Raw genomic sequence first — 27,899 nt, 5'->3', positions numbered from 1 at the left:
AGCAATAAATATCATATTATGTCTTTAAAAAATTTATCACCAGAGGAATCTGACGAGGGGGAAGTTATGCCGACTAACTCTCCCCACGTGTCAGATCCTTTGACTCCCGCTCAAGGGACTCACGCTCAAATGGCGCCAAGTACATCTAGGGCGCCCATAGCGTTTACTTTACAAGACATGGCGGCAGTCATGGATAATACACTGTCAGCGGTGTTAGCCAGACTACCTGAATTTGGAGGAAAGCGAGATAGCTCTGGAGTTAGACGAAATACAGAGCATACTGACGCTTTAAGAGCTATAAGAAAACAGTACAGATGTACCAGATACTCCAGTATATAAAGTGACAGTGCCGGGTATAAACAACAACGTTGTAACTGTATAGTCAAAGCAGACTCTGGGGAGAAAGCAGTCTCTAACTGTGGAGGTGATATAAGCGGTAGCTAAGTAGTTGCGCTGCAAAAGTAAAAGAAATGGAACTCACTACTCACTGGTCAGCAGACTCACCCGCTCGACGGGGAAAAACAATCAGCCACATACAGCCGGTCTTGCTCCAAGCGAACGTTAGCATGCAGTTCCAATATTGCCGGTTGACCTCTTCAGCATTCCGTGCCTTCACCTCCGCGAGGCTGCACTAGTATGCGCATAAGCACTTCCTGTCGGCGTAATCCGACGTCCGCTCAACACTACAAAGCTCCGCCAGAATTCTTTCCTCCACAGATGAATACCCAGGTAATGTACAACACCCGTAGCTGCAGGGCAAAAATAAAGACAGGAGAGCTCCTTACCCTCCTATAAGCAATGAAAAAAATAAGTCCAAAAAGTCGCCACTTGGAATAAATAAAATTCAAGCTTTATTCAGGAACCAAGTCCAGTAAATATAAAAGGTATATGGAGGTAACATCAAGGGATGATAGGAGAGACGAAAAAGTCTACATGTTTCGGCAAGTTATAGCTGTAATAATAGACATGTAGACTTTTTCGTCTCTCCTATCATCCCTTGATGTTACCTCCATACACCTTTTATATTTACTGGACTTGGTTCCTGAATAAAGCTTGAATTTTATTTATTCCAAGTGGCGACTTTTTGGACTTATTTTTTTCATTGCTTTAAGAGCTATGTCTGATACTTCCTCACAATATGCAGAAGCTGAAGAAGGAGAGCTTCTTTCTGTGGGTGATGTTTCTGACTCAGGGAAGATGATGCAACCTGATTCTGATATCTCTATATTTAAATTGAAGCTTGAACACCTCCGCGTGTTACTCAGGGAGGTTTTAGCTGCTCTGAATGACTGTGATACAATTGCAGTGCTAGAGAAATTGTGTAGACTGGATAAATACTATGCAGTGCCGGTGTGCACTGATGTTTTTCCAATACCTAAAAGGTTTACAGAAATTATTACTAAGGAATGGGATAGACCAGGTGTGCCGTTCTCTCCCACTCCTATTTTTAGAAAAATGTTTCCAATAGACGCCACCACACGGGACTTATGGCAGACAGTTCCTAAGGTGGAGGGAGCAGTTTCTACTCTAGCAAAGCGTACTACTATCCCTGTCGAGGACAGTTGTGCTTTCTTAGATCCAATGGATAAAAAGTTAGAGGGTTACCTTAAGAAAATGTTTATTCAACAAGGTTTTATCCTACATCCCCTTGCATGCATTGCTCCTGTCACTGCTGCTGCGGCGTTCTGGTTTGAGTCTCTGGAAGAGGCTTTACAGGTAGCGACTCCATTGGATGACATACTTGACAAGCTTAGAGCACTTAAGCTAGCCAATTCTTTTGTTTCTGATGCCATTGTTCATTTGACTAAACTAACGGCTAAGAATTCTGGTTTTGCTATCCAGGCACGCAGAGAGCTATGGCTTAAATCATGGTCAGCTGACGTTACTTCAAAGTCTAAGCTACTTAACATTTCCTTCAAGGGGCAGACCCTATTCGGGCCTGGTTTGAAGGAGATTATTGCTGATATCACTGGAGGAAAAGGTCATGCCCTTCCTCAGGATAGGTCCAAATCAAGGGCCCAACAGTCTAATGTTCGTGCCTTTCAAAACTTCAAGGCAAGTGCAGCATCAACTTCCTCTAATGCAAAACAAGAGGGAACATTTGCTCAGTCCAAGACGGTCTGGAGACCTAACCAGACCTGGAACAAAGGTAAGCAGGCCAAAAAGCCTGCTGCTGAGGGGCGTGTCCGGGCTTAGGCTGAAGATGGCCGCATAACTGAGAGCTCTGGCAGAGGGAATTACATTCCGCCATGTAATTGATATATTTTGAGCCCATCCAGCACAGAATTCTGAATCAAGTGGAAGGGAATAGTTTGCTGGATCAGGCAATACTTTTGCTGTACATCATCAGGGTCTCTCAGACCAGATCGCTGTGGACTAATTTTGGCGGCCTCTACGGAGGTAATTTCTCAGCACCCCCCCCCCCCCCGGGGAACCGGGTACACGGAGATACTTTCCAAATCTCCTTCCATACCACCCATACACAATGTTGAAGATGGGAGACCTACTTGAGGCCATGCAAGGCTGGATGACGGATTTTGACAATATGATGCAAGCTAGATGCGATGATCTGTTATCCCGCATGGAGCGCACCTGTACTAAGATGGAGGCAGCTGAGAGCGCAAGAGAGGCGAGCATAGAGCACTCTCAGGGGAGCACCAGGGAAAGAAAAGATTTACCTCTACATGTCGCTATGGACATTGATGCCTGTGTGCCGCTGGATCCCTGGGTGGGCTTCTTACCTGCTTCGGTTCTTGTCCGGGGAGTTGCGGCCGCCTCCCTGGGGGGAGATCGAGGTGGGGTGCGAGCGGAGCAGAACGAAGAGGGAGACTTACATGCCCTGCCTGTAAAATTGACATCGGGACATATTTACTCACCCGACAAAGGAGCTTCACTGCAGAAAGAAGAGGAAGGATGGTTCCTGCCTGCATTGCCGGTCAGGCTGATGCCGTTTGAAAGAGCTGTCTTCTGGGAGGCCGCACGAGGTCATGAGGTGCCTGGGAACTGTGCCTCCCGGGCAGGCATTGGGTAGATGTCTGTGGCTCCTGCCGGTGTAATGGGACAGCTGGCTAACTTAAGCTCCTTGACTGAACTCAATTAAGGAGAGATTTCCTACTGAAAGGATGCTCTATTACGTGAGATGTGACTGAGATATAAATGGTGCACCCATGTGTGTATATAGCCTTTGCACCAGACTTACACTTGTGCGTGGTTTCCTTTGAAGGGATTCAGCGCTATTCTAAAAGCTAAAGCATGTAGGTCTTGTTAACATAAGTAAGGTACTAATGGTACTCCTTATATTTTATGTATGCATTTTCCCACCTTACTGTTATCCTTAACGCAACTTTGACTCCCTAGCCAGGATGCACTGCATTACGAGATGCTGAAGAAGAGTATGGACTGATATATGTTTTACTGTACCGAGGGTTTATACTAAATGTTCCACATACATAAATTCCATTGCAAAGTAGTAGGTACTGAAATGGGAACTGTTGTCTTGCTGAGCTTATATATACTGTTCCCCCTATCAAATATGAATGAGTGGTTGTCAGCCAATGCTGTGCTCCTAATATGTATAATCTCTGCTGCTTGGATCATGCTGTGTAGAATGCAGTACATTTCACTTTATGTGCAGTCTTTTATGAGCATACTGTACTCCCAGCTTAAAGTCAATATAGCTTAATTTTATTCAGTGATAGCATGAATGTGATGAATGTAATTTCGGAGGTGTGCTCCTCGTTCCACGCATAACATGTCAGTATATAGATTTCCACCCATGCATACTTACCCCATCGTGGCAAATTTTTTAAACTCTAAATACTCTATAGTGACAACCTGTAATTTAGTCCCTTCTAAATGTTACCCCCACAAATTTTAGAGAGAGGTATAAGGGCTTGAGAGCCCCTTCTGGATGGGCTCATGGGGCTAGTGTATATAAATACTTGTATAGAGTCAGAAGGGTCTAGAGGACATTTGCTATTTGTAGGTGCTGTCTCACTGAATTGACCTGAGGGGGGATAATTGCGAGATGATGTGGTGATGGGGTCACAGATTGTCAGGATGATTGGTTAGATATATTCTGGACGAGTGCAGATGTGCTCATTCATATTCAGAGAATCTGCGTTGCAACTAGGCTGCATAGTAGCTAACATATGTCAAGTTAATCCCTATACCGTTTTTCTTTTCTTTTTATATACTGTTATAGATAACATGGACAATTGTAGGCCTAACCATCCCTACTTGGACATTTATTTTTTACTGATGTTAGGCCCAAAGACTGGTGCATATAGTTTGTAAGTTGACTGTCCACTTGAAATTGTATAAAATTAAAATGAGGTAACATACATGGCCAGAGAGTTTCCCTCATTAGTTGAAACTAAAGCCTGGTAGATATATATAAGACATGCCTCTTGTGTGAAACACCTAAATGTTATTGTTTGTCAAATAGGTGTGTTGCCATGCTGTTTTGTCAATGTATATTTATGTTTGAACTTTTTACCTCAATAAAAATTATTTAAAAAAAAAAAAAAAAAAAAAAAAAGCCTGCTGCTGCCGCCTCTAAGACAGCATGAAGGAACGGCCCCCTATCCGGTAACGGATCTAGTAGGGGGCAGACTTTCGCTCTTCGCCCAGGCGTGGGCAAGAGATGTCCAGGATCCCTGGGCGTTGGAAATTATATCCCAGGGATATCTTCTGGACTTCAAGGCTTCCCCCCCAAAAGGGAGATTTCACCTTTCACAATTATCTGCAAACCAGATAAAGAGAGAGGCATTCTTACACTGTGTACAAGACCTCCTAGTTATGGGAGTGATCCATCCAGTTCCAAAGGAGGAACATGGACAGGGATTTTACTCAAATCTGTTTGTGGTTCCCAAAAAAAAGGGAACCTTCAGACCAATTTTGGATCTAAAGATCTTAAACAAATTCCTCAGAGTTCCATCATTCAAGATGGAGACTATTCGTACCATCCTACCTATGATCCAGGAGGGTCAATACATGACTACAGTGGATTTAAAGGATGCTTATCTAAACATTCCGATACACAAAGATCATCATCGGTTTCTCAGGTTTGCCTTCCTAGACAGGCATTACCAGTTTGTAGCTCTTCCCTTTGGGTTAGCTACAGCCCCAAGAATTTTTACGAAGGTTCTGGGGTCGCTTCTGGCGGTTCTAAGGCCGCGGGGCATAGCAGTGGCCCCTTATTTAGACGACATCCTGATTCAAGTGTCAAACTTCCAAATTGCCAAGTCTCATACGGACATAGTGTTGGCATTTCTGAGGTCGCATGGGTGGAAGGTGAACGAGGAAAAGAGTTCTCTATCCCCCCTCACAAGAGTTTCCTTCCTAGGGACTCTGATAGATTCTGTAGAAATTAAAATTTACCTGACGGAGTCCAGGTTATCAAAACTTCTAAATTCCTGCCGTGTTCTTTATTCCATTCCTCGCCCTTCGGTGGCTCAGTGCATGGAAGTAATCAGCTTAATAGTAGTGGCAATGGACATAGTGCCGTTTGCAACTATGCATGCTCAGTCAGTGGAATGGGGATTACACAGATTTGTCCCCTCTACTAAATCTGGATCAAGAGACCAGGGATTCTCTTCTCTGGTGGTTATCTCGGGTCCATCTGTCCAAGGGAATGAACTTTCGCAGGCCAGATTGGACAATTGTAACGACAGATGCCAGCCTTCTAGGCTGGGGGGCAGTCTGGAACTCCCTGAAGGCTCAGGGATCGTGGACTCAGGAGGATAGACACTCCTTCCAATAAACATTCTGGAACTAAGAGCGATATTCAATGCTCTTCAGGCTTGGCCTCAGCTAGCGACAATGAGGTTCATCAGATTTCAGTCGGACAACATCACGACTGTGGCTTACATCAACCATCAAGGGGGAACAAGGAGTTCCCTAGCGATGTTAGAAGTCTCAAAGATAATTTGCTGGGCAGAGATTCACTCTTGCCACCTATCAGCTATCCATATCCCAGGTGTAGAGAACTGGGAGGCGGATTTTCTAAGTTGACCGACTTTTCATCCGGGGGAGTGGGAGCTCCATCCGGAGGTGTTGGCACAATTGATTCATCGTTGGGGCAAACCAGAACTGGATCTTTAGGCATCTCGCCAGAACGCCAAGCTTCCTTGTTACGGATCCAGGTCCAGGGACCCCAAGGCAACGCTGATAACTGCTCTAGCAGCGCCTTGGTCCTTCAACCTGGCTTATGTGTTTCCACCGTTTCCTCTGCTCCCTCGTCTGATTGCCAAAATCAAGCAGGAGAGAGCATTGGTGATATTGATAGCGCCTGCGTGGCCACGCAGTACTTGGTATGCAGATCTGGTGGAGATGTCATCCTTTCCACCATGGACTCTGCCGCTGAGACAGGACCTTCTACTTCAAGGTCCTTTCAACCATCCAAATCTAATTTCTCTGAGGCTGACTGCCTGGAGATTGAACGCTTGATTTTTTCAAAGCTTGGTTTCTCCGAGTCAGTCATTGATACCTTAATTCAGGCACGAAAGTCTGTCACCAGGAAAATCTATCATAAGATATGGCGTAAATATCTTTATTGGTGTGAATCCAAGGGCTACTCATGGAGTAAGGTCAGGATTCCCAGGATATTATCTTTTCTCCAAGAAGGATTGGAAAAAAGGATTGTCAGCTAGTTCTTTAAAGGGACAGATTTCTGCGCTGTCTATTCTTTTGCACAAGCGTCTGTCGGATGTTCCAGACGTTCAGGCATTTTGTCAGGCTTTAGTTAGAATTAAGCCTGTGTTTAAACCTGTTGCTCCACCTTGGAGCTTAAATTTGGTTCTTAAAGGGGGTTCCGTTTGAACCTCTTCATTCCATAGATATCAAACTTTTATCTTGGAAAGTTCTTTTTTTGGTAGCTATTTCCTTGGCTCGTAGAGTTTCCGAGTTATCTGCCTTACCATGTGATTCTCCTTATCTGATCTTCCATGCAGATAAGGTAGTTCTGCGTACCAAACCTGGGTTTTTACCTAAGGTGGTATCTAATAAGAATATCAATCAAGAGATGTTGTTCCGTCTTTGTGTCCTAATCCTTCTTCAAAGAAGGAACGTCTATTACACAATCTGGACGTGGTTCGTGCTTTAAAGTTTTTCTTACAAGCTACTAAAGATTTTCGTCAAACATCTGCTTTGTTTGTTGTCTACTCTGGACAGAGGAGAGGTCAAAATGTTTCGGCAACCTCTCTCTTTCTTTTTGGCTAAGAAGCATAATCCGCTTAGCCTATGAGACTGCTGGCCAGCAGCCTCCTGAAAGGATTACAGCTCATTCTACTAGAGCTGTGGCTTCCACATGGGCCTTTAAAAATGAGGCTTCTGTTGAACAGATTTGCAAGGCGGCGACTTGGTCTTTGCTTCATACTTTTTCAAGATTCTACAAATTTGATACTTTTGCTTCTTCAGAGGCTATTTTTGGGAGAAAGGTTTCACAGGAAGTGGTACCTTCCGTTTAAGTACCTGCCTTGTCCCTCCCTTCATCCGTATACTTTAGCTAGTAATGGATGATCCGTGGACCGGATACACCTTACAAGAGAAAACATAATTTATGCTTGCCTGATAAATTTATTTCTCTTGTGGTGTATCCAGTCCACGGCCCGCCCTGTCATTTTAAGGCAGGTATTTTTTAATTTTAAACTACAGTCACCACTGCACCCTATGGTTTCTCCTTTCTCTGCTTGTTTTCGGTCGAATGACTGGATATGGCAGTTAGGGGAGGAGCTATATAGTAGCTCTGCTGTGGGTGATCCTCTTGCAACTTCCTGTTGGGAAGGAGAATATCCCACAAGTAATGGATGATCCGTGGACTGGATACACCACAAGAGAAATAAATTTATCAGGTAAGCATAAATTATGTTTTTCCCCCCAGATCCCCAAGACATATACCATTGGAAAGGTTAGGTGATTGGTCTGAAACAGTGGGTCTTGGGGGTCTGTAGCTGCTTAGATGCCTGAGATACAGACTTTTAAGCAGTATGCTCCCTTTCCCTATCTTGTCCATTGTAATTTTTAAATAAAGTTGCACTGTGACGTCACTGCACGTATTGGGAAGCCCCGGCGATGCCTGTCACTATACAGGCCTAATTGCCGGTGTAGGAGTTGATGGGAGCCCCCAGATTGCTCTCAAGGGGTTAAACAGGAATTCCAGTCAAAATGTAAATACACAAGGGGTTAAACAGGAATTCCAGTCAAAATTTAAAAGCACATAGATGAATTACATCTTTGAATAAAAACATATTTGCAATATACATGTACTGGCAAAAATGCTTGGATTTAGTTTTAGCATTTTTCTCTGCTTGTGCATGTGAAGCATAGCTAGATATTCTCAGTGCACCAGGATTTTAAATAGTGCAGCTGCTCAGAGCACCAGTGGGGCTTGTATCATGTTGGCAATTAACAGATTGATTCATTACCATATTGTACAAGCACCTTTAGGCTCTCTGCACAAGTGCAGTGTTTAAAGGGACACAAGTCATGATTCAGATAGTTCAGCAATTTTAAACAACTTTACAATTTACTTCCATTAACAAAATCTGCACAGTCTTTTTTTATATTTACACTATTTGAGTTACCAGCTCTTACTGAGCATGTGCAAGAATTCACAGAATATACGTATATGCATTTGTGATTGGCTGATGGCTGTCACATGATACAGGAGGAGTGGAAATAGAGACAACTTTGAAATTTGTCAGAAAAAGACTACTACTTATTTGAAGTTCAGACCAAGTGCATTGCCTTTTTATCATGTATTTGTTGATTATGCAAATCTACTGTATTTACTGGTCCTTTAAAATGCTAGTGCATGGTGCATACTTAAAGGGACAGTCTACTTTTTATTGTTTAAAAAGATAGATAATCCCTTAATTACCCTTCCCCAGTTTTGCATAACCAACACTGTTATATTAATACACCTTTTACCTCTGTGATTACCTTGTATCTAAGTCTCTGCAGACTGCCCCCTTATTTCAGTTATTTTGACAGACTTGCATTTTAGCCAATCAGTGCTGACTCATAAACAACTCCATGGGAGTGAGCTCAATGTTATCTATATGGAACACATGAATTAACGCTGTCTAGCTGTGAAAAACTGTAAAAAATGCATAAGAGAGATAAGAGTCTGCCTTCACCGGCTTAGAAATTAGCATATGAGCCTACCTAGGTTTATCTTTCAGCAAAGGATACCAAGAGAACAAAGCAAATTTGATCATAAAAGTAAATTGGACAGTTCTTTAAAATTGTATGCCCTATGTGAAACATGCAAATTTAATTTTGACTAGATTGTTCCTTTAACCCCTTAACGACCAGAGCCGTACCCTGTCTCGTTATGCCCTTAAGGACTTGCGAAGTACCCTGTACGTCACTGCAGTCCTGGGCTTCTCTCTCTCGTGATCTCGCTCAAAATAGCGAGATCGCACTATTTCTGCATGCCACTCGAGTGGGGCACTGCAGAAATAGATTTGCAGAGTTATCGATGCAGAGAGGGCCACCCTGTGACCCTCTCTGGAACGGACAGCGGTGCTGCCGTTCGTTGGTGGGTTGGGTTTTTAATCCCTTAATGACAACTGACGTACCAGGTACGTCCTGCAAAAACTAGCAGTTAGTGACAATGGACGTACCTGGTACGTCGGTTGTTTTAGAGAGTGCTGGAAGCGATCGCAATTGCTTCCAGCAGCTCTCAGGGTATTGCAGTGATGCCTCGATATGGAGGCATCCTGCAATACCTTTTAACAAGCCTCCGATGCAGAGAGAGCCACTCTGTGGCCCTCTCTGCACCGGTATCAATGGTGCAGTGTTCCGGGGGGAAGGGAAGCAAAGAGGCGGCAGCGTGCGGGCGCGCGCGTGCACGTGGGGGCCGCGCGCGTGCGCGCATATTAGCCACTGACACCAATGAAAAAAAAAAAAAGTTCAAAACATAAAAAAAAAATATATATATATATATAAAAGGATCTGGGGGGGGAAGGGGGTTGGGGGTATTGAGGGGGGGGCTGCTACACTACAGAAAAGTTTATAAATATTTTTGGGGGCAAAATTTATAAATATTTTTGGGGGCAAATTGGGTACTGGCAGACAGCTGCCAGTACCCAAGATGGCGGCAATTAAGTAGCAGGGAGGGTTATAGAGCTGTTTGGTGGGGGATCAGGGAGGTTGGGGGCTAAGGCAGGGCTCCATTACAGCAGAATACATTTTAAAAAAAAATAAAATAAAAAAAAACTCCTTTTATTTAGTACTGGCAGACTTTCTGCCAGTACTTAAGATGGCGGGGACAATTGTGGGGTGGGGGAGGGAAGAGAGCTGTTTGGGAGGGATCAGGGGGTGGGATGTGTCAGGTGGGAGGCTGATCTCTACACTAAAGCTAAAATTAACCCTGCCAGCGCCCTACAAGCTACCTAATTAACTCCTTCACTGCTGGGCATAATTCACGTGTTGTGCGCAGCAGCATTTAGCGGCCTTCTAATTAACAAAAAGCAACGCCAAAGCCATATATGTCTGCTATTTCTGAACAAAGGGGATCCCAGAGAAGCTTTTACAACCATTTGTGCCATAATTGCACAAACTGTTTGTAAATAATTTCAGTGAGAAACCTAAAATTGTGAAAAATTTAAAGGTTTTTTTTTTATTTGCTCGCATTTGGCGGTGAAATGGTGGCATGAAATATACCAAAATTGGCCTAGATCAATACTTGGAGTTGTCTACTACACTAAACTAAAGCTAAAATTAACCCTACAAGCTCCCTACATGCTCCCTAATTAACCCCTTCACTGCTGGGCATAAAACACGTGTGGTGCGCAGCGGCATTTAGCGGCCTTCTAATTACCAAAAAGCAACCCCAAAGCCATATAAGTCTGCTATTTCTGAACAAAGGCGATCCCAGAGAAGCATTTACAACCATTTGTGCCATAATTGCAGAAGCTGTTTGTAAATAATTTCAGTGGGAAACCTAAAGTTTGTGACAAAATGTGTGAAAAAGTGAACATTTTTTTTAATTTGATCGCATTTGGCGGTGAAACGGTGGCATGAAATATACCAAAATGGGCCTAGATCAATACTTTGGGATGTCTTCTAAAAAAAAATATATACATGTCAATGGATATTCAGGTATTCCTTACAGATATCAGTGTTCCAATGTAACTAGCGCTAATTTTGAAAAAAAAAGTGGTTTGGAAATAGCGAAGTGCTACTTGTATTTATGGCCCTATAACTTACAAAAAAAGCAAAGAACATGTAAACATTGGGTATTTCTAAACTCAGGACAAAATTTAGAAACTATTTAGCATGGGTGTTTTTTAGTGGTTGTAGATGTGTAACAGATTTTGGGGGTCATTATTCCTCTGTGATAGTTGCATAATCCCAGATGATTCAATCTTCTTCTTAGGACTCTGGAGTGCTATTGGTGTATACTGTTTTGTGGAGATTTCCTTTACTCCCCACATTTTGAGCTTTGGAAGGGGGGATACTACCCTGCAGAAAATATATAATTTAAAAAAACAAACTTATTTTTATACTGGCAGACTTTCTGCCAGTACTTAAGATGGGGGTGACCTTTGGGGGGTGGGGGGAGGGAAGAGAGCTGTTTGAGAGGGGTCAGGGAGGGACTAGGGCATGGGATGTGTCAGGTGGGAGGCTGATCTCTACACTAAAGCTAAAATTAACCCTGCAAGATACCTAATCAACCCCTTCACTGCTGGGCATAATACAAGTGTGGTGCGCAGCGGCATTTAGCGGCCTTCTAATTACCAAAAAGCAATACCAAAGCCATATAAGTCTGCTATTTTTGGACAAAGGGGATCCCAGAGAAGCATTTACAACCATCTGTGCCATAATTGCACAAGCTGTTTGTAAATGATTTCAGTGAGAAACCTAAAACTGTGAAAAAGTTAACGATTTTTTTTATTGGATTGCATTTAATGGGGAAATGGTGGCGTGAAATATACCAAAATGGGCCTATATCAATACTTTGGGTTGTCTCCAAAATAAATATATATATATATATATATATATATATATATATATATATATATATATATATATATATAGTTTTGATATAGTTTTGATAGGTAAATATGAAAAAAAGGCTCTATTTCTGTTTAAATGTAGTGATGGCAAAAATGCTAAAAATGCTCTGGTCTTTTTTTGGGGAAGTTTTTGTCTGAAATGCCTGGTCCTTAAGGAGTTAAATATGCTTTTAAAACAGCTATAGCTTTTATTAGAAGCAATTTTGCTAACTCATGCATATTACAAAAATGCTTCTATTCAAAACTGAAATGCATCGGAGGAATCCAATTTTTGCTGGAATTTCCCTTTAATTCAGTTTGTTTATTTATCTGCATATAGCTATCTTCCCATGTGAACTTCTGTTATCAGAGTGCTTTGTTACTTTCCAGGCTGCAGGTGCGCGCAGTAAGACAGTGATCCTGGTCAAGAATCTTCCAGCTGGCACTAAAGTAGCAGAACTGCAGGAGGTGTTTGGACATTTTGGAGACTTAGGACGGGTTCTGCTGCCAGAAGGTGGGATCACTGCCATTGTGGAGTTCCTGGAGTCCACTGAGGCCAAACGTGCATTCAGCAAGCTGGCATACACCAAGGTACTCTTTTACCATATGCTCCCTTAGCTTCAATGCAAGAGAAATTGAGCAGTGAAAAAAATATTGGAAAATTGCAGAGCAGCTAATTGACTTATTAGGTTTTGCCAGTGTAAAAGGATCCGAACTGGCGTGAGCTATAGAAAGGGCAGTTCTAGTGAAATAAAAACTCTGGGGGATGAATGATAAAACTGAACTAGGAAAAATAAAAAGGGGCAGAATATGTAGTGATCATCATAGATGTTAGGAAAAAGCATTTGAAGACTGGCATTACCTCCCCACTATTGGTTTTACAAAGTGTTTTGCTCCATCAGTATCTTACAAAATGTTCTTAAAGGGATACTAAACCCAATTTTTTTCTTTAATGATTCAGATAGAGCATGCAATTTTACTTTATAATTTATTCCTATTCAATTTTTCTTCTTTTTTCTATTGCTCGCTTTATTTAAAAAAAAACAGGAATGTAAAGCTTAGGAGCCAGCCCATTTTTGGTTCAGAACCTAGGTTACGCTTGCTTATTGGTGGCTGAATGAAGCCACCAATAAGCAAGCGATGTCTAGGGTGCTGAACCTAAAATGGTCTGGCTCCTAAGCTTTACATTCCTGCTTTTTAAATAAAGATAGCATGAGAACGAAGAAAAATTGATAATAGGAGTACATTAGAAAGTTGCTTAAAATTGCATGATCTATTTGAATCATGAAAGAAAAAATGTGGGTTTAGTATCCCTTTAAATTAGAAATTGTTATATCTACTTTACATTGTGGTAATTGTAATGCAACCCATCTTTTTGTTGGCTTTAAAAATTTAAAGCCATTGCAACTTTTCTCTTGGTGTCTTAGAGTTAAACATGTCAGGATTTCCCTTTTTATAAAAAAGCACTGAAAAGGATATTGAATCAAGGGTGGAGAAGAACAGGGGCAGGGTTGTAATTTCTCCTACATTGGTGTGTCCGGTCCACGGCTTCATCCTTACTTGTGGGATATTCTCTTCCCCTACAGGAAATGGCAAAGAGAGCACACAGCAAGAGCTGTCCATATAGTCCCCCCTCTGGCTCCGCCCCCCAGTCATTCTCTTTGCCTGCTCTAAACAAGTAGCATCTCCACGGGGATGGTAAAGAGTATGTGGTGTTAGTTGTAGTTTTATTTCTTCTATCAAGAGTTTGTTATTTTAAAATAGTGTAGGTTTGTACTATTTACTCTACAACAGAAAGTGATGAAGAGTTCTGTTAAAAGAGGAGTATGATTTTAGCAACAGTAACTAAAATCCAACAACGTAAATAAGAGAGTAGAAACCTAAAATACAGGTAACTAAAAGTCTAGGCAAAAGAAAGCACAACTGTATATAATAAATAAGAGACTAGGGCGAATTCTTGAAATACAAATAGATTTAATAAAGTTACACTAAAAAAGTGCATACATCCAAACATACAGTCACATACATACAGGGATATAGAAGATGCATAAAAATGTCAGATGGGCCGTGCAGGGGACTGGTGCACCAGTATACAAAAATAGGCAAATGTTCATCACTTTGCATGTATAGGTAATATATAATTGTAATCCAAAGTATAGTGCGTGTCCTTAAAGATGCACGGACCAAGTGGATACAGTCTTACCCCTTCGTGTCTAAATGTACATAGTAGCGTGAGGTCATCAGGAGTCAAGGGGAGCTTACCCTCGCCGCGTCTTTTTCACAGGCATGTGTAAAGTGCAAATAGATAACAGTTCATTAGAATACCTGTCTTTTTCACGCGGTTGCTCTACCCTGAATTGTAGCTCCTGAGACACTGAAATTTCCAGATGAGACAAGGGGTAGACCACAGTCAGGCAAAAGGTCCTCTGACAAAGTGCTGCAAACCGACGAGTCTTAAAGCTCGTTTCACTCCTTTCAATACAGCAGCATGGAGCTTCTTCCGGGTGCTGACGTCACGTCAGTGGCTGTGCTGATTTATAGGAATTTGGCCGCACTGGTAATGAATGTCATTGGTAGAGAAATCTGTCATTCAAAACGGCTTTGATACTTTGTAGCAACATTTTGCTTTTTTGTAGATCAGTACAGCAAGGGGTTATATACAAGGATACATTTATGTTTAAACACTCATGCTTGCATACTTACATTCGATACATAGGAAGATTATATTATACATCTAATCTGTTATTTCTTTCATGTAATTAGCAAGAGTCCATGAGCTAGTGACGTATGGGATATACATTCCTACCAGGAGGGGCAAAGTTTCCCAAACCTCAAAATGCCTATAAATACACCCCTCACCACACCCACAATTCAGTTTTACAAACTTTGCCTCCGATGGAGGTGGTGAAGTAAGTTTGTGCTAGATTCTACGTTGATATGCGCTCCGCAGCAAGTTGGAGCCCGGTTTTCCTCTCAGCGTGCAGTGAATGTCAGAGGGATGTGAGGAGAGTATTGCCTATTTGAATGCAGTGATCTCCTTCTACGGGGTCTATTTCATAGGTTCTCTGTTATCGGTCGTAGAGATTCATCTCTTACCTCCCTTTTCAGATCGACGATATACTCTTATATATACCATTACCTCTGCTGATTCTCGTTTCAGTACTGGTTTGGCTTTCTACAAACATGTAGATGAGTGTCCTGGGGTAAGTAAATCTTATTTTCTGTGACACTCTAAGCTATGGTTGGGCACTTTATTTATAAAGTTCTAAATATATGTATTCAAACATTTATTTGCCTTGACTCAGAATGTTCAACTTTCCTTATTTTCAGACAGTCAGTTTCATATTTGGGATAATGCATTTGATTTAATCATTTTTTCTTACCTTCAAAAATTTGACTCTTTTTCCCTGTGGGCTGTTAGGCTCGCGGGGGCTGAAAATGCTTCATTTTATTGCGTCATTCTTGGCGCGGACTTTTTTGGCGCAAAAAATTTGTTTCCGTTTCCGGCGTCATACGTGTCGCCGGAAGTTGCGTCATTTTTTGACGTTATTTTGCGCCAAAAATGTCGGCGTTCCGGATGTGGCGTCATTTTGGCGCCAAAAAGCATTTAGGCGCCAAATAATGTGGGCGTCTTATTGGCGCGAAAAATATGGGCGTCGCTTTTGTCTCCACATTATTTAAGTCTCATTTTTCATTGCTTCTGGTTGCTAGAAGCTTGTTCTTTGGCATTTTTTCCCATTCCTGAAACTGTCATTTAAAGGAATTTGATCAATTTTGCTTTATATATATGTTGTTTTTTCTCTTACATATTGCAAGATGTCTCACGTTGCATCTGAGTCAGAAGATACTACAGGAAAATCGCTGTCTAGTGCTGGATCTACCAAAGCTAAGTGTATCTGCTGTAAACTTTTGGTAGCTATTCCTCCAGCTGTTGTTTGTATTGATTGTCATGACAAACTTGTTAAAGCAGATAATATTTCCTTTAGTAAAGTACCATTGCCTGTTGCAGTTCCTTCAACATCTAAGGTGCAGAATGTTCCTGATAATATAAGAGATTTTGTTTCTGAATCCATAAAGAAGGCTATGTCTGTTATTTCTCCTTCTAGTAAACGTAAAAAATCTTTTAAAACTTCTCTCCCTACAGATGAATTTTTAAATGAACATCATCATTCTGATTCTGATGACTCTTCTGGTTCAGAGGATTCTGTCTCAGAGGTTGATGCTGATAAATCTTCATATTTATTTAAAATGGAATTTATTCGTTCTTTACTTAAAGAAGTACTAATTGCTTTAGAAATAGAGGAGTCTGGTCCTCTTGATACTAATTCTAAACGTTTGGCTAAGGTATTTAAAGCTCCTGTGGTTATTCCAGAAGTTTTTCCTGTTCCTAATGCTATTTCTGCAGTAATTTCCAAAGAATGGGATAAATTGGGTAATTCATTTACTCCTTCTAAACGTTTTAAGCGATTATATCCTGTGCCGTCTGACAGATTAGAATTTTGGGACAAAATCCCTAAAGTTGATGGGGCTATTTCTACCCTTGCTAAACGTACTACTATTCCTACGTCTGATGGTACTTCGTTTAAGGATCCTTTAGATAGGAAAATTGAATCCTTTCTAAGAAAAGCTTATCTGTGTTCAGGTAATCTTCTTAGACCTGCTATATCTTTGGCTGATGTTGCTGCAGCTTCAACTTTCTGGTTGGAAACTTTAGCGCAACAAGTAACACATCATGATTCTCATGATATTATTATTCTTCTACAGCATGCTAATAATTTTATCTGTGATGCCATTTTTGATATTATCAGAGTTGATGTCAGGTTTATGTCTCTAGCTATTTTAGCTAGAAGAGCTTTATGGCTTAAAACTTGGAATGCTGATATGGCTTCTAAATCAACTTTACTTTCCATTTCTTTCCAGGGTAACAAATTATTTGGTTCTCGGTTGGATTCCATTATTTCAACTGTTACTGGTGGGAAAGGAACTTTTTACCACAGGATAAAAAATCTAAAGGTAAAGGCAGGGCTAATAATCGTTTTCGTTCCTTTCGTTTCAACAAAGAACAAAAGCCTGATCCTTCATCCTCAGGAGCAGTTTCAGTTTGGAAACCATCTCCAGTCTGGAATAAATCCAAGCCAGCTAGAAAGGCAAAGCCTGCTTCTAAGTCCACATGAAGGTGCGGCCCTCATTCCAGCTCAGCTGGTAGGGGGCAGGTTACATTTTTTCAAGGAAATTTGGATCAATTCTGTTCACAATCTTTGGATTCAGAGCATTGTTTCAGAAGGGTACAGAATTGGTTTCAAGATGAGACCTCCTGCAAAGAGATTTTTTCTTTCCCGTGTCCCAGTAAATCCAGTAAAAGCTCAAGCATTTCTGAAATGTGTTTCAGATCTAGAATTGACTGGAGTAATTATGCCAGTTCCAGTTCCGGAACAGGGGATGGGGTTTTATTCAAATCTCTTCATTGTACCAAAGAAGGAGAATTCCTTCAGACCAGTTCTGGATCTAAAAATATTGAATCGTTATGTAAGAATACCAACGTTCAAGATGGTAACTGTAAGGACTATCTTGCCTTTTGTTCAGCAAGGGAATTATATGTCCACAATAGATTTACAGGATGCATATCTGCATATTCCGATTCATCCAGATCATTATCAGTTCCTGAGATTCTCTTTTCTGGACAAGCATTACCAGTTTGTGGCTCTGCCGTTTGGCCTAGCTACAGCTCCAAGAATTTTTACAAAGGTTCTCGGTGCCCTTCTGTCTGTAATCAGAGAACAGGGTATTGTGGTATTTCCTTATTTGGACGATATCTTGGTACTTGCTCAGTCTTTACATTTAGCAGAATCTCATACGAATCGACTTGTGTTGTTTCTTCAAGATCATGGTTGGAGGATCAATTTACCAAAAAGTTCTTTGATTCCTCAGACAAGGGTAACCTTTCTGGGTTTCCAGATGGATTCAGTGTCCATGACTCTGTCTTTAACAGACAAGAGACGTCTAAAATTGATTGCAGCTTGTCGAAACCTTCAGTCACAATCATTCCCTTCGGTAGCCTTATGCATGGAAATTCTAGGTCTTATGACTGCTGCATCGGACGCGATCCCCTTTGCTCGTTTTCACATGCGACCTCTTCAGCTCTGTATGCTGAAGCAATGGTGCAAGGATTACACGAAGATATCTCAATTAATATCTTTAAAACCGATTGTTCGACACTCTCTAACATGGTGGACAGATCACCATCGTTTAATTCAGGGGGCTTCTTTTGTGCTTCCGACCTGGACTGTAATTTCAACAGATGCAAGTCTCACAGGTTGGGGAGCTGTGTGGGGATCTCTGACGGCACAAGGAGTTTGGGAATCTCAGGAGGTGAGATTACCGATCAATATTTTGGAACTCCGTGCAATTTTCAGAGCTCTTCAGTTTTGGCCTCTTCTGAAGAGAGAATCGTTCATTTGTTTTCAGACAGACAATGTCACAACTGTGGCATACATCAATCATCAAGGAGGGACTCACAGTCCTCTGGCTATGAAAGAAGTATCTCGAATTTTGGTTTGGGCGGAATCCAGCTCTTGTCTAATCTCTGCGGTTCATATCCCAGGTATAGACAATTGGGAAGCGGATTATCTCAGTCGCCAAACGTTGCATCCGGGCGAATGGTCTCTTCACCCAGAGGTATTTCTTCAGATTGTTCAAATGTGGGAACTTCCAGAAATAGATCTGATGGCGTCCCATCTAAACAAGAAACTTCCCAGGTATCTGTCCAGATCCCGGGATCCTCAGGCGGAGGCAGTGGATGCATTATCACTTCCTTGGAAGTATCATCCTGCCTATATCTTTCTGCCTCTAGTTCTTCTTCCAAGAGTAATCTCCAAGATTCTGAAGGAATGCTCGTTTGTTCTGCTGGTAGCTCCGGCATGGCCTCACAGGTTTTGGTATGCGGATCTTGTCCGGATGGCCTCTTGCCAACCGTGGACTCTTCCGTTAAGACCAGACCTTCTGTCACAAGGTCCTTTTTTCCATCAGGATCTGAAATCCTTAAATTTAAAGGTATGGAGATTGAACGCTTGATTCTTGGTCAAAGAGGTTTCTCTGACTCTGTGATTAATACTATGTTACAGGCTCGTAAATCTGTATCTCGAGAGATATATTATAGAGTCTGGAAGACTTATATTTCTTGTGTCTTTCTCATCATTTTTCTTGGCATTCTTTTAGAATACCGAGAATTTTACAGTTTCTTCAGGATGGTTTAGATAAGGGTTTGTCCGCAAGTTCTTTGAAAGGACAAATCTCTGCTCTTTCTGTTCTTTTTCACAGAAAGATTGCTATTCTTCCTGATATTCATTGTTTTGTACAAGCTTTGGTTCGTATAAAACCTGTTAAGTCAATTTCTCCTCCTTGGAGTTTGAATTTGGTTCTGGGAGCTCTTCAAGCTCCTCCGTTTGAACCTATGCATTCATTGGACATTAAATTACTTTCTTGGAAAGTTTTGTTCCTTTTGGCCATCTCTTCTGCTAGAAGAGTTTCTGAATTATCTGCTCTTTCTTGTGAGTCTCCTTTTCTGATTTTTCATCAGGATAAGGCGGTGTTGCGAACTTCTTTTGAATTTTTACCTAAAGTTGTGAATTCCAACAACATTAGTAGAGAAATTGTGGTTCCTTCATTATGTCCTAATCCTAAGAATTCTAAGGAGAAATCGTTGCATTCTTTGGATGTTGTTAGAGCTTTGAAATATTATGTTGAAGCTACGAAATCTTTCCGTAAGACTTCTAGTTTATTTGTTATCTTTTCCGGTTCTAGAAAAGGCCAGAAAGCTTCTGCCATTTCTTTGGCATCTTGGTTGAAATCTTTAATTCATCTTGCCTATGTTGAGTCGGGTAAAACTCCGCCTCAAAGAATTACAGCTCATTCTACTAGGTCAGTTTCTACTTCCTGGGCGTTTAGGAATGAAGCTTCGGTTGACCAGATTTGCAAAGCAGCAACTTGGTCCTCTTTGCATACTTTTACTAAATTCTACCATTTTGATGTATTTTCTTCTTCTGAAGCAGTTTTTGGTAGAAAAGTACTCCAGGCAGCGGTTTCAGTTTGAATCTTCTGCTTATGTTTTTCGTTAAACTTTATTTTTGGGTGTGGATTATTTTCAGCAGGAATTGGCTGTCTTTATTTTATCCCTCCCTCTCTAGTGACTCTTGTGTGGAAAGATCCACATCTTGGGTAGTCATTATCCCATACGTCACTAGCTCATGGACTCTTGCTAATTACATGAAAGAAAACATAATTTATGTAAGAACTTACCTGATAAATTCATTTCTTTCATATTAGCAAGAGTCCATGAGGCCCGCCCTTTTTTGTGGTGGTTATGATTTTTGTATAAAGCACAATTATTCCAATTCCTTATTTTATATGCTTTCGCACTTTTTTATCACCCCACTTCTTGGCTATTCGTTAAACTGAATTGTGGGTGTGGTGAGGGGTGTATTTATAGGCATTTTGAGGTTTGGAATCGGGTCGCCATCTCTTTGGCTTGTTTTTTAAAAGTTTTTTCATCAGAACATATTCTACGAAGTCGCAGAAATTGTCCGTAGGGGATGCCCTTTTTCAAATTTGTGGGGTGGTGGCTCGACCCCAGGAGGAGGCTATTGGTTGCCGTGGGTTTGCGAAAGACTTCTGTCTCAATTTTCCCTTCTTTTTTGCTAATTTTCAAATCCAGAAAATCAATTGAGTTTAAGTCATGATTACAGGTGAGAAAAATGTTACGGTCATTACAGTTCAAAAGAGAAATGAATTTCATCAATTCATCCTCAGTGCCATCCCATAATAGCAGAATATCATCAATATATCTGATCCAGAGGGCCACGTGTGCATCAACCACTTCGGAGTAGTCCCCAAATACAATTTGGTTCTCCCAGCCGCCAAGGTGTAAACAGGCGTAGGTTGGTGCACATGTGGCCCCCATGGCAGTACCTTGTATCTGTTTGTAGCACTTTGCATCAAAGATGAAGATATTGTTGTCCAGCACAAATTTTAATAAGTCAATTACAAATTTGGTATGTTTCCTATAACCGAGACCCCTTGTATTAAGAAATTCTTCACATGTTTTAAGACCCACATCATGCGGGATAGAGGAGTATAGGGATTCAACATCCAGGGACACTAAAATAGTGTCTTCCTGAATGTTGATCCCATCCAGTTTTTTTATTACGTCTGTTGAGTCTTGTACGAAAGTACGAAGATCATTGACAAATGGCTGTAAAAAATGATCTACATATTTACTTATTCCTTCCGTAGGACCTCCTATCCCTGATATTATGGGACGTCCCGGAGGGTTGGTGAGGGATTTATACAAGGGGTCTCGGTTATAGGAAACATACCAAATTTGTAATTGACTTATTAAAATTTGTGCTGGACAACAATATCTTCATCTTTGATGCAAAGTGCTACAAACAGATACAAGGTACTGCCATGGGGGCCACATGTGCACCAACCTACACCTGTTTACACCTTGGCGGCTGGGAGAACCAAATTGTATTTGGGGACTACTCCGAAGTGGTTGATGCACACGTGGCCCTCTGGATCAGATATGTTGATGATATTCTGCTATTATGGGATGGCACTGAGGATGAATTGATGAAATTCATTTCTCTTTTGAACTGTAATGACCGTAACATTTTTCTCACCTGTAATCATGACTTAAACTCAATTGATTTTCTGGATTTGAAAATTAGCAAAAAAGAAGGGAAAATTGAGACAGAAGTCTTTCGCAAACCCACGGCAACCAATAGCCTCCTCCTGGGGTCGAGCCACCACCCCACAAATTTGAAAAAGGGCATCCCCTACGGACAATTTCTGCGACTTCGTAGAATATGTTCTGATGAAAAAACTTTTAAAAAACAAGCCAAAGAGATGGCGACCCGATTCCATGATAGAGGCTACTCCAAAAGGTGCATTAAGAGAGCTCTTTATAGAGCCTCCCAACACCAAAGAAAAGACCTGTTATATAAATGTAAAAACAGAGATGACACAAATGAAGAAAACAAGATCAGGTTCATTACTAAATATAATGCCCATTGGAGCAAGGTAAAAGACACTCTGAATAAAAACTGGCATTTACTAACTAATGATACAACACTTCACCAATATGTAGGAGACTATCCACAGATGACTGCAAGGCGTTGCAATAATCTAAAAGACATTTTGGTTAAAAGTGAATTCAATAAAGTTCCAACCTATAATTGGTTGGAACAAAATGCACAGAAAATTGTAGGCAGCACTCCATGTGGCCACTGTGTCTGCTGTCAATATATGCAGAGAAGTAAAACCTTTAATACAAATACAGGACATATATATAAAATCAACTCCTTCATTAATTGCACCACAAAAGGAGTTATATATTTACTTTACTGTTCCTGTAAAAGTTTTTACGTTGGTAAAACTTTCAGAGAACTTCGCTCACGAATTTCTGAACATAGGGACGATATTAAACAATGCAATATTGACAGCCCTGTGGCAAGACACTATGCACAATTTCATGAATCTAAAACTGATGATTTGAATTTCATTGGAATTGAATCTGTGAAACTTAGCATGCGGGGCGGGGATATTGACAATATCCTTCTACGCAAAGAAACAAAATGGATATATAAACTAAATACCTTAGCACCTCATGGCCTCAATGAAAAATTAGAGTTTGCTTCATTTTTAGTTTAATCCTCTGTGGATATGTGCACATCATTCTTTGTGTAACTACATAGTCTTTGGTATTATCAAAAATTAAAAATTATGAATGGCGTAATTGTAATACTAAATACCAAAAAACATAGTCTTTATCACGCAATCTGAACATACACACACACTAGTAATATAACAGATTAGATGTATAATATAATCTTCCTATGTATCGAATGTAAGTATGCAAGCATGAGTGTTTAAACATAAATGTATCCTTGTATATAACCCCTTGCTGTACTGATCTACAAAAAAGCAAAATGTTGCTACAAAGTATCAAAGCCGTTTTGAATGACAGATTTCTCTACCAATGACATTCATTACCAGTGCGGCCAAATTCCTATAAATCAGCACAGCCACTGACGTGACGTCAGCACCCGGAAGAAGCTCCATGCTGCTGTATTGAAAGGAGTGAAACGAGCTTTAAGACTCGTCGGTTTGCAGCACTTTGTCAGAGGACCTTTTGCCTGACTGTGGTCTACCCCTTGTCTCATCTGGAAATTTCAGTGTCTCAGGAGCTACAATTCAGGGTAGAGCAACCGCGTGAAAAAGACAGGTATTCTAATGAACTGTTATCTATTTGCACTTTACACATGCCTGTGAAAAAGACGCGGCGAGGGTAAGCTCCCCTTGACTCCTGATGACCTCACGCTACTATGTACATTTAGACACGAAGGGGTAAGACTGTATCCACTTGGTCCGTGCATCTTTAAGGACACGCACTATACTTTGGATTACAATTATATATTACCTATACATGCAAAGTGATGAACATTTGCCTATTTTTGTATACTGGTGCACCAGTCCCCTGCACGGCCCATCTGACATTTTTATGCATCTTCTATATCCCTGTATGTATGTGACTGTATGTTTGGATGTATGCACTTTTTTAGTGTAACTTTATTAAATCTATTTGTATTTCAAGAATTCGCCCTAGTCTCTTATTTATTATATACAGTTGTGCTTTCTTTTGCCTAGACTTTTAGTTACCTGTATTTTAGGTTTCTACTCTCTTATTTACGTTGTTAGATATTCACTTTTCTAGGATGCACCTGTATTTTATATTGACTAATTAAGAGTGCTACTCACCCTGTTTTTCTTGAGTAACTAAAATCCATTGCTGTTCCCACGCAGGACTGTTGAAACCAGAGAACTTCAGTTGGGGGGAACAGTTTGCAGACTTTTCTGCTCCAGGTATGACTAGTCTCTTTTCTAACAAGACATTGTAATGCTAGAAGACTGTCATTTTCCCTTATGGGATCGGTAAGCCATTTTCTTAGACTCATAACAGAATGAAGGCTTATAAATGGGCTCTATACTGGTTGACACTATTGTGGGCTAAATCGATTGATTTATATATTATTTATATGACTTTTGGAGTGTTTTGTGACTTTGAAACACCTTTGGGAACGTTTTTATTACGCCTGGCAGTTGTTTAGACACCTAATCTAGTCAGGAAAGCCCCTTCACTCTGGTATGCACAGGGAGGAGGCCTCATTTTCGCACCTCAGTTGCGCAGTTACTTTTGGAAGCAGTGCATGCAGCTTCATGTGAGAGGGTCCTGTGGCCATAAAAACGATTTCAAGAAGGCTTATTTCTGTGGTGAATAACCCCCAAGGAAGGTAAAAGCCGCAGCGAAGGCTGTGGCGGGGACTGTAGTGGGTTTAAACTGGTAAATTGAACAATTAGCTCCGGTTTGCTCATTTAAGGGGTTAGAGACTTGAAATTTGGTGTGCAATACTTTCAAAGCATTAAGACACTAGGGTGCAAATTTTGTAAAGATTGGATATAGTTTTTCAAACATTCAGAAATAAAGTGTGCTCTTTTTATTATTTAAAGAGACAGTAACGGTTTTGTTTAAAAACGGTTTTATTGCATTAATAGCCTGCCAAAGTCTGTCTAACATGTCTATACCTTCAGATAGCATATGTTCTGTGTGTATGGAGGCCAAGGTGGTTCCCCCTTTAAATGTATGTTCAAATTGTGCCATGGCGTCCAAACAAAGTAAGGACAGTACTGTCACATTTAATAAGGTTGCCCAAGATGATTCTTCAAATGAAGGTAGTGGGGATAGTTCATCATCCTCTCCTTCTGTGTCAACACCAGTTTTGCCCGCGCAGGCGACACCTAGTACATCTAGCGCGCCAATGCTTGTTACTATGCAGCAATTAACTGCAGTAATGGATAATTCTATAGCAAATCTTTTATCCAAACTGCCAGCATTTCCCAGAAAGCGTGATTGCTCAGTTTTAAATACAGAGGATGAGCAAGTGGGCGCTGACAATAATTTATCTGTTATACCCTCACACCAGTCTGAATTGGCAGTTAGGGAGGGTCTGTCTGAGGGAGAAATTTCTGATTCAGGAAAAGTTTCTCAGCAGGCAGAACCTGATATCGTGGCATTTAAATTTAAGTTAGAACATCTCCGCACCCTGCTTAAGGAGGTGCTAACTACTCTTGATGATTGTGACTCTTTGCTGATTCCAGAGAATTTGTGCAAAATGTGCACGCTGATGCCTTTCCGATACCCAAGAGGGTGGCGGACATAGTGACCAAGGAGTGGGAGAAGCCAGGTATACCTTTTGTCCCACCTCCTATATTTAAGAAAATGTTCCCCATTGTCGACCCCAGAAGGGACGCATGGCAAACAGTCCCTAAGGTTGAGGGGGCAGTTTCTACGTTGGCCAAGCGCATAACTATTCCCATTGAGGACAGTTGTGCTTTCAAAGATCCTATGGATAAAAAATTGGAAGGATTGTATAAAAAGATATTTGTTCAGCAAGGTTTCCTTCTCCAACCAATTTCGTGCATTATTCCTGTCACCACGGCGGCGTCTTTTTGGTTCGAGGAACTAGAAAATTCGCTCCATAAGGAGACTCCATATGAGGAAGTCATGGACAGAATTCACGCACTAAAGTTGGCTAATTCCTTTATTTTAGATGCCGCTTTTCAATTGGCTAAATTAGCGGCGAAAAATTCAGGTTTTGCTATAGTGGCGCGCAGAGCGCTTTGGCTAAAATCTTGGTCGGCGGATGTGTCGTCCAAGAAAAAACTGCTTAATATTCCTTTCAAGGGTAAGACCCTTTTTGGGCCAGAATTGAAGGAGATTATTTCAGACATCACTGGGGGAAAGGGCCATGCCCTCCCACAGGATAGGCCTTTCAAGGCTAAGAACAAATCTAATTTTCGTTCCTTTCACAATTTCAGGAACGGACCGTCTCCTAACTCTGCAGCCTCTAGACAAGAGGGTAACGCTTCCCAGCCTAAACCAGCATGGAAACCAATGCAAGGCTGGAACAAGGGTAAACAGGCCAAGAAGCCTGCTGCTGCTACCAAGACAGCATGAAGGGGTAGCCCCCGATCCGGGACCGGATCTAGTAGGGGGCAGACTTTCTCTCTTTGCTCAGGCTTGGGCAAGAGATGTTCCGGATCCCTGGGCACTAGAAATAGTCTCTCAGGGGTATCTTCTAGAGTTCAAGGAACTTCCTCCAAGGGGAAGGTTCCACATGTCTCGCTTATCTTCAGACCAGATAAAGAGACAGGCATTCTTACATTGCGTAGGAGACCTATTAAAGATGGGAGTGATACACCCAGTTCCAACAGCGGAACAAGGTCTGGGGTTTTACTCAAACCTGTTCGTAGTTCCCAAAAAAGAGGGAACTTTCAGGCCAATTCTGGATTTAAAAATTCTAAACAAATTCCTCAGAGTTCCATAATTCAAAATGGAAACCATTCGAACGATTTTACCAACAATCCAGGAGGGTCAATACATGACTACCGTGGACTTAAAGGATGCGTACCTACATATTCCTATCCACAAAGATCATCATCAGTTCCTAAGGTTCGCCTTTCTGGACAAACATTACCAGTTCGTGGCTCTTCCGTTCGGTTTAGCCACTGCTCCCAGAATTTTCACAAAGGTGCTAGAGTCCCTCTAGTGGTTCTAAGACCGAGGGGCATTGCGGTGGCACCTTACTTAGATGACATCCTAATCCAAGTGTCGTCCCTTTCCAGATCAAGGGCTCATACAGACATTGTATTAGCTTTTCTCAGGTCTCACGGGTGGAAGGTGAACGTAGAAAAGAGTTCCCTGTCCCCGTCTACAAGGGTTCCCTTTCTGTAGAAATGAAGATTTTTCTGACAGAGGTCAGAAAATTAAAACTTCTAAACGCTTGTCAAGTTCTTCAATCTATTCCTCAGCCTTCCATAGCTCAGTGCATGGAGGTAATAGGACTGATGGTTGCAGCAATGGACGTGATTCCTTTTGCTCTAATTCATCTAAGACCATTGCAACTGTGCATGCTCAAACAGTGAAATGGGGATTATGCAGACTTGTCTCCCCAGATTCAAGTAGACCAGGTAACCAGAGACTCACTCCGCTGGTGGTTGACTCAGGATCACCTGTCTCAGGGAATGAGTTTCCGCAGACCAGAGTGGGTCATCGTCACGACCGACGCCAGTCTCTTAGGCTGGGGCGAGGTCTGGGGCTCCCTGAAAGCTCAGGGTCTATGGTCTCGGGAAGAGTCCCTTCTCCCGATAAACATTTTGGAACTGAGAGCGATATTCAATGCGCTCCTGGCCTGGCCTCACCTAGCGAAGGCCAGATTCATAAGATTTCAGTCGGACAACATGACGACTGTAGCGTACATCAATCATCAGGGGGGAACAAAGAGTTCCTTGGCGATGACAGAGGTATCCAAGATCATCAAATGGGCGGAGGATCACTCCTGCCACCTATCTGCAATCCACATCCCAGGGGTAGACAACTGGGAGGCGGATTATTTGAGTCGTCAGACTTTCCATCTGGGAGAGTGGGAACTCCACCCGGAGGTCTTTGCCCAGTTAACTCAACTATGGGGCACTCCAGATATGGATCTGATGGCGTCTCGTCAGAACTTCAAAGTTCCTCGATACGGGTCCAGATCCAGGGATCCCAGGGCGACACTAGTGGATGCATTAGTGGCGCCTTGGTCGTTCAATCTAGCTTATGTGTTTCCACCGTTCCCTCTCCTTCCAAGGCTGGTAGCCAGGATCAAACAGGAGAAGGTCTCGGTGATCCTAATAGCTCCTGCGTGGCCACGCAGGACTTGGTATGCAGACCTGGTGAATATGTAATCGGCTCCACCATGGAAGCTACCTTTGAGACAGGATCTTCTAGTACAAGGTCCA

General features: G+C 41.6%; 1 protein-coding gene across 2 annotated transcripts in view; it reads left to right on the top strand.

The window, feature by feature from the left end:
• Positions 1-27,899, top strand: part of RBM19 (RNA binding motif protein 19) — a 145,577-nt gene that overhangs the window by 57,762 nt on the left and 59,916 nt on the right. For both annotated transcript variants that reach the window (XM_053702155.1, XM_053702154.1), the window contains exon 16: positions 12,396-12,596. In XM_053702155.1, the coding sequence (XP_053558130.1) occupies positions 12,396-12,596 (201 nt within the window). The remainder of the gene's footprint in view (positions 1-12,395; positions 12,597-27,899) is intronic.

The sequence above is a fragment of the Bombina bombina genome, chromosome 2 (genome assembly GCF_027579735.1).
Source record: "Bombina bombina isolate aBomBom1 chromosome 2, aBomBom1.pri, whole genome shotgun sequence".
In the NCBI taxonomy this organism is placed as follows: domain Eukaryota; kingdom Metazoa; phylum Chordata; class Amphibia; order Anura; family Bombinatoridae; genus Bombina; species Bombina bombina.
Note: the sequence above shows the minus strand (reverse complement) of the source record. Positions and strands in the feature narration are given on the sequence as shown.